The 8,534-nt window shown below is 26.6% G+C and overlaps 1 protein-coding gene across 1 annotated transcript in view; it reads right to left on the reverse strand.

Annotated features, from left to right (window-relative positions):
- Nucleotides 1-3,177: 3,177 nt before the first annotated feature.
- The window catches only part of LOC107451681 (Cytochrome b5), a 9,018-nt gene continuing 3,661 nt past the window's right edge, over nt 3,178-8,534 (reverse strand). The window contains exons 4-6 of the mRNA XM_016067849.3: nt 7,660-7,689; nt 6,219-6,256; nt 3,178-5,084 (exon numbers count right to left, since the gene is read on the reverse strand). Of these exons, the coding sequence (XP_015923335.1) occupies nt 5,000-5,084; nt 6,219-6,256; nt 7,660-7,689 (153 nt within the window). The 3' untranslated portion in view covers nt 3,178-4,999. The remainder of the gene's footprint in view (nt 5,085-6,218; nt 6,257-7,659; nt 7,690-8,534) is intronic.

Consider the following 8,534-nt stretch of genomic DNA (forward strand, 5'->3'; position numbering starts at 1 on the left):
ATAATTTGATTGGTTCAGAAGAGAAACGTGCTTAGTTTTTGAGAAGCGGGTCATTAAACAAAAGGGGTAAAATAATTTATGGGCAAACAGTATATTTTAACTGTTAATAGAATTCAGAATAATGACAATATAGTAAATAAGCCTTTGCACTTTAGTTTCTTTTAATGGTTAAAAAATAAACAATGGTTGTAACAGCTTTAAATATAAGTAAATAATTTCCGCAACATTCTGGTGTGGCCCTGGGGCGTTATGGTGATTAAGACTCCACGATTTCATAACCATGATTTTGGCAATATGGACGGCATTGCGCATAGTCCGCTTTTACTTCTCGGACAAGCTGGTACTAATCGATTTGAAACTAAGTGGACATCAAGCCGCCACTGCAGATCAAACACCAGTCCTTCACAATAACAGTTCACAATGCCTTGAGAAGACACTATACCAAGAGAAAAAAATTTCCACACAAATTCTCCTTCACCCTCCATAAATAATTTAAAATTTAAGTTATAGAAAAAGTGAGTTCAGACAGACCTAGCGTAAGCCATAAAGTTTCAAACGAACTGAAAAATAATTTTCAAAAAGAAAACTATTTATGAGACTATAACCTAGGGTTATGTCATTGAGGCGAAGTTCTCTGCCAACAATTTGTTTGCATTTTGATGTTTTAAAATTTTTTTTAGAAATTTGTAACTTCATAGCTTACTCTCAGTTTGCCAGAATCCCTTTTTCACACTTTAAATACTTACGGACTCTAACCTATGATCCGTCAACCACTGAATATAATTCACGTCAGCACTGTGGTCGGTGCAAGCCGGATGCGAAATTCGTACCGACCAGCCATCGCTGGGATTCGAACCCGGTTCAAATCATTGGAAGGCGAACACTCTATCTCCCAAGTCTTCGCGGCTCTACTTGAAATATAAAAAACAAACAATGATTTTTAATTTATTGGAATTCCAGGCGGTGCAAGTGCACCTTCTTGACTCCCTTTGAGGGCACCCATAATAGGATAAAATTAACGGAGTGACTAAACATAACGAATGCGACCAAAAAATTGACTGCTAGTCGCCTCTTTTAGAACGAAAATGTATCCTATATGCCTTTCATTTTTAATAAATTTGGAATTTATAAATGTTTTATAAGATTTAGAAAATGATTTTATGATAAATTTGCTTCGTAAGTTTTTTCTTCCTTAAAGAAATGAAACCTTAAGTTTACCATACTTAAATAAATGTTTTACATAATTATATTATCAAAAGTTTTTTTAATCGTTTAGAATGTTCAATACTTGAAAAAGTTGTTACGTGTTTTAAAAACTAGTCACTGTTAAAAATGTTATTACTGACCAGAAATAATTTAAGTTCATATAAACAATTGCTAGATAAAATAATTGTTGATAGTAAAATTTATGATTGAATAGTTTTTCTTTTGTTTCATAACCTAAAATAATTTTATTTGTATATAAAGCATTTATAAAATGTATTTTAAGCAAAATAATAAAAATGGTCATAAAAGAGTTATTTCAAAACCAGATGGGAGTAATAAAAATTATAAATATAGATATATAGCTGATAAAGATATCTTGATCATACCAATATAATTACTTAAGTATTAAAAAAAAAGTTTTCTTTCTTTTTTTGCTTACTTTGTACCACAAATTAAAGCTTTATATGTAGTGTGATTTATAATCATATTAAATTTTGGTGCTTCATAATTAAAAAATAAACAAACAAATGAATAGAATATTTAAAGCAATATACATCCAAAGCACAGGGGGACGATAGACATTTTTTTTTAAAATTTCAAAACTAAAAGCTTAATTTTTTAGGGAAATTAATGGAAGCATTAAAAAAAAAAACTTTTTAATTTTGATGACAAGAACATTTAGAACAAATGCTTTAAAAATATATTTTATGTAAAAGGTTTCATAACAAAATTTTGAAATTTATGAAAACACTTTTAAATGACATGCAATCAAAAATACCTTAATGGTTACTATTTATTAAAAAATAATTCGAATTTTTATAAAAACTTTGATAACACAGGGTGAGTAGCCAAATTTTTCAACAAAAAATAAGCACCTTCTAAGCACTCAAAAAATATTTTTAAGCCCTTTGAAAAATATTATAATTAGACAGGGTTGGCAAGTTTTTGACAATTGATGATTTTATCTACAGTGACGAAGACGCGCCACAAACGATGAAATTAACAAGAGAAATGAAATTTTCTATCGCTGATAGAGAAAAAAAATTGACAATGTTTAGTTGGTCCCCGTAATCAGCAAAAAATCGAGAGATTTTTCGATTCTATTACAGAGGGCGGAAAATGAAGTCTGAAATTGAGAATCTGTTGCAAAATGCAGCAGGGTTGCACATGAGAGTCAAAAATCCTTACCACTGAATCCAGCTCAGTATACGCAAGTGCGAATCCATAAGTATTTCATCAAACATGTAAAGCAAATGGTGTTTTCACGCACTACAGACCGGTGGTACACTGAAATAGATAGGGATTGAATTAATTGTGAAAACGTTGAATAAGACGTCTTTTTGCATAATTTGTGGCAAAAATCAAGATGGTAAAAAAAAAATATCACATTTCGGAAAAGGGAAAATTAAGCACTTTCTAAAAACGCTCATGGAAAAAAGCACCTTTAAGGGCTTTTAAAAAACGCTACGTACCCTGTAACAAGTGTAATTTAGAAAAATATCTTAATAAATGATTGTTATATAATATTAATAAATGAAAGTCTTTGTTATGATTAATAAAATTACAAGCGCATATATACTTTTTTTGTTTGCATTATGTATCTATATAGTAATAGAATTCCATTAACTTTTAGATGGGAGCTGGTAAAGGAAATGCAGTAGGGATAATATGGTTTTTAGTTTGGCTTGTTATTCTAGTGTTCGTTGCCTTTATTGTTGCTGGATTTTGCGCAGCCTGGTACATTTTATTGAGTTGCCTAACACCATGTATACCAGCTCTGACATCCGTTACAGATTTCTTGATGAAGGGAGTCATGTTTGTTAATTATTGTTCAAAAAATATGATGGACATGCGACCACTCTGTTAATTACATTTGTTTTATCATACAATGACTGCTAGATCAACAAAACTGCCACCTGTACATATATAGTTTTTTAACTGTCTGTAATTGTAACAAAATAAAAATGCTACTTTGTATTTTCATGATTTTTTTTATTTATTTATTTACATACAGCCGGTACAAAGGATATAATAGTATACTATGGAAATATATATGACATATAACAAAAAAATGTATGGAAGTTTGAATTATTATGTAAAAAGCAAACATCTAAATAAAAATAAACTAAATAGTTAACACATCAAAGAGAAATAAATATAATGCTTTGGTTTTTAGTCTTAACATACATTGAATAAATCCTTAAGTCTCATAAATATATAATCCTAAAAAAATGTACTAAAATTTTTAAAAATAAAATAAAAACAGCACACAAAAATTTAAATTGGATTACATAAAGCACCATTATACAGTCAAATTACTGTGTACTTAATTATATATAAAAAGATAGAAAAATACTACATGAAAATAAACAGATATTTTTTAACAGGCTTAAAATAATCTCAGCTGCAACAGTCATTAACAAGAGGAAAAAACATGTGTTTTTTAAAGATATACACAACCACCACAGGAAACGGGTAATATCAAGAATATACTATCCGATGGCATAATATTTTACAATATAATAAAATATCATATTACAGGTATAAATTGTTCCCTTAGTTAAAAACAAGGTTACATCTTTCAACCAGAATTAGAAACGCAAATATATCAGTTATTTAAATTAATAATAGAAACCGTAACTTCACCATGGAGTAATTGAATTGAATGTTTGGTTTGATGGTACAAGGTTTTCAGGATCAGAATTGTTCCATTAAGATTGCTCTTATTATGTATTTTTCAAATTCTTTTCAAAAATGAAGATCTAAAAGTATAAACTGTCAATTGCAAATTAATATTTAAGGAAGGGGAAAAAAATATAATCAAAATTTGTCAAATCACTAGTGAGTAAGGCAAGGTGTAGAGTATCAAAACTTGTTTGATCACTGGTTGAAACTTGCGAGTTTCTCTCTTTTTTTTTCCCTTTGGAATCGAAGAAATTTTGAGGTTCAGTATACTAGCCTTCCTTAATTCCGATGTCATATTTCAATAACATTTTTATTTTTACCTATGCCTAAATATTAATTTGCAATTAACTAGTAAGCCTACTTTTTGTTTTCATTGTTCAATAGGACTCTAAAAGCATAGATAAAGAGCAAATTTTCAGGAACACTGCACAGGAAACAATACACTTTATTAATTATAACCACATTTTAGCAAGCTCCATTTTGTGCAAAAGAATCCATAATTAGCATAATGATGATTCTTCAAGTTTATAAAGATAACATTTTAAGTTTACAATTACTTATACTCTAATTCATTAAGTTTTTGTTTACTTTGATTTGATTAATGGCATTTCAGATATATATTTTAAAATTGAGAAGTAAAGAAAAGGAAGAATGCATTTAATATAACTTAAAATAAAAATCTATTTTTATGTATGTTAACTTATAAAGTCATTAACAACAGAAATAAAAAAAATCTGAAACTATTTTAAAAAGTTTCCTTGTGAAAATAAGTCATTATTCAAAAGAATAAAAAATATTAATAATTTTTAAGTAAAAACAAGCTTTTTATAAGTAAAACAAGTTTTATAATTGTTTTAAACTTATGTGAATTTCTTAATGTCAATGTTAACAAATATATGATTGCGTTAGAAGCATTTCTAGTTTTAGAAAGTAAAAAAAATTGAAGGCATGTGGATACAAAGTCATGTATAATTAATCATAGAAACAGTAACATTTCACATCATTTATTGAATATTAATGGAACAAAAGCAAAATTTAATGCATGCAACACTTTTAACAAATCTGTACAAGTTTAGCCTTTTAACTCTGATAGCACAAGTTCAGTTGCTCAAACAAAGTATGAAAAGTAAATTCGATAAAGTAAAGTTGCAAGAAGTGCAGCTGAAATTGGAAGAACCCAGCTTTTCCATGCTCTATAAAAATAGAAAATAATAACAGTTAAAAATATAATCTTTTATAAATAATAAGTTAACATTTTTCAAAAATAAGAGAAAAAAAGAAAGACATTCGTCAACTATTGACAGATTTTTGAAGTCTGGATGCTACCATAACATGTCAACACCTGGACTCCCTAATTTTGAAGTCTGAATATTACTATACCATAACATGCTAAGATCTTCAAAGGTTGCAAACATTAAAATTTTATCACTTGTCTATATTATGACGAAAATGTAAGAGTATTTCAAATTAGCTAGGCTTATTTGTTTAACACAAATAAGGACAATTTTTAATTTGCAGTCAAAAAGTTAAATAATTAGCCACACAGTAACATTAATGTAAGTTTTTTTTAGGATCGTTTGTTATTGCTTCCTAATTTCTTACTTTTTGTTTCGAAGGTTTAAACATGATGACAAACAAAAAAATTTTTAAAATCATTCTATAATATAAATCATAGGTTCCCAAAGTAGGTGGGAGAAAACTTAGAGCATCATAGGCATTTGGGGAATGATATAGTTTTTTAGAACAGTATCAACATATAGAGAAAGAGAATATTAATGTATTCTTTAACTTATCAAAAGAATATAAAAAAACAGGTACTTTCAACTATAAACTACATATTCTTTCATTTTGTAATTTTTCAATTAAAACTTAATATGTTAGTGAAAATTATATATTTTTAATGCATATAAAAGTTTTATTTAAAAATCAATTTTTGAAAAATAATCCTATCATTATGTGCTGAAAATTTTTTATAAAATTATTGCAAAAATAATAAATTTTTTTAAAACTTTCTTTGACATTGAAATGTATAATATTAATAATTAATATTAGATATATTTGATGGTTTAGGGATGAAAAAATATTAATTATTCTAAAAATCATACAATTATTAAAAACAATAATTCTAAAAAAATATGTCAGTATAAAATAAATAATCAATATTAGTTAAATAATAGTTGACATAATACATGGTAAATCAAAATTAGAAGCAATATAGATTTAAATCCCCTAATTATGTAATATTCTCTCTTGAATTTATACAATTCTAGAATCATAAAAAATAATGCTTTAATATGATTTTTTATGGTCACATAATATCTACATACCCAGCTTCATTTTCATTTACAGGCCAATGATTCTTTTCCTAAAATAGAAATATTTCAATAAATAATGATTTTAACTTTTTGAAGTACATAAATAATAAGCAAGCCACTTCAAAGCAGCAGTGCAGAAAAGTTTCAGTGCCTAATATTTTCCCAGAACAGTGTTTATTAATTTTTCTTGCATTTTTCTCCACAATTATACTTCATAATGTTTTTAGAAAGTAAAAGTTATTTTAGTTTAACAAAAAAAAAAAAAAAATCATTTGATTTCAAATAAACGATATCAGATATAAATTTATTTGTGTTATATTTAACATAATTAAGAGTAAATAAAAACCATTAACTAGATACAGCACTAAGCTTAAAAACTATAAATTGGATTGATAATATTAAGTTCAATGAAACAGTTAAGTAAGTTAAACCAAGAAAATTTTTTTTGCACAGGTTTGAAAGTAGTTTTTATTAACAAATTGAACATTATTTACATGACAAAAAAAGAAGCCAAAAATTTAAGAGTCACAACTTAATCAAAATTCAAATAGTCATTATGACTAACCATTATTCCATTATAATTATGATTCACAAACCATTATGTAACAACATAAACCATGGAGAAATCTTTATTTTCTGAAAGTTTCAACTCTTTTGCACTTGTTACACATGAAAATGTTTTGGATTATTAAACTGTTTCTTTTAATGCCTTTTTTTACAGCCTATTTTTCTATTGCAACTAATGTCATTTCAATTAAGTACAGTATTATTAATATTAGAATTAAATAATGCAAGAACATTGAGGAATATATTGGGTTTCTGTTCATACAAAAAAATCCTTATGTGCACAAAGAAAATATTTTAAATAACAGACGCTTTGTTAATTGTTACCAACATTTTTTTTATTAACTACTCAATTAAGAAATTATAAAGTTACAAAATTTTAAAATTAATAATTGATTGGTTCAATAAAATGACATGAATTATGTTTCTAGTTAAATAATTCAATTTTTTTTTTATTTTTTATACATAATACATTATTTTTTCCTATTACAAATTTCATGCAAAACTTTTAAAAACAAAGTTTGTAGAATTAAGACATTTAAATTGTACACAATATAAATTAACTTTGTTTTTTTTTAACCCTAATCGGAGGAAATATATCCTTACAATTATAAAAAGTAATTTTTATAAACTAGTAATAATGTGATAAATTACTAATCAATGTTTTGCATTTTACATGCAAACCATTGCAAGTTAGTTTTGGTGAACATGGTAACATTTTTTTTTTATCAAGGAAATTTAATAAATTGCAAAGTATAATAAATAAATACTAGAATTAGTTTGAAAATATACAGAAAACTTCACAAGATCAATTAAAACAAATGTAAACTACATGAAAAAATAGACATATCTTATCTAAGAGACAAATATACATATAAAGAAATCATACCTCAATATCTGTAATTTTCTGCTTGTCTTCCTAAAATAAAATTAGTGAGATTAGAAATTTTCGAAACAAAAATATAAAAGGGTGACAAAACATTATACTGACACTATTATTAACTAACTACTCAGTAACCAGTTTACTCAAGTCTCGTACATGCTTTTTTTACTTTTAAATAATTTGCATACATGCAAAGAAATAAAAGCTTTTAGACAAGCTATTTTTCAGTAAATTAGTGAAAAAGTCAAACAGGTTGAAACACATGGATTTTTAAATAACTTATAGCCTACACAGATGAAGAAATTTAGTTATAATCGCCCAAAGCCAAGAGAATTGTAGCCATTGTATGCATATCCCCAATGGAGAGATTTCCTTTTTTCCCCCAATGAAATAAAAAGCTGGTTTATTAAATACCTCATTGTTTAAAAGATAAATACTATGATGATTTCAGTAGCTTTTATTATTGCTAAAATTAAGGGAGAAAGTTTTAACCCTGCAATCCCTTAAGGGGTTAAAAGAACTTTAATATTATTTTATTATCAATATTCTAATGTGCCAATGACATCAATCTTTTATTTAATAAATTCAAATCCTTCAAATGAATACTGCATTTACAAGTATACTAAAAAATGTGCTTGTGTACAAAGTGTTAAAAGGTTGCAGCAGAATTTATTATGAGCACAGTTTTACGAGCTAATGTAAGCTTAAAAAATGCTCTTCACAACAATTAAGCAAGTTGGCAGCAGCAGAGGCGTATCTAGAGAAAATGGCGCCTATGGCAATCCTCCTATCGGCGCCCTTTTTAAGATATTTTTATTCTCTATTGTTTCACACACACATGTATATATATATATATATATATATATATATATATATATTTA

Source organism: Parasteatoda tepidariorum, chromosome 4 (genome assembly GCF_043381705.1).
Source record: "Parasteatoda tepidariorum isolate YZ-2023 chromosome 4, CAS_Ptep_4.0, whole genome shotgun sequence".
NCBI lineage: Eukaryota > Metazoa > Arthropoda > Arachnida > Araneae > Theridiidae > Parasteatoda > Parasteatoda tepidariorum.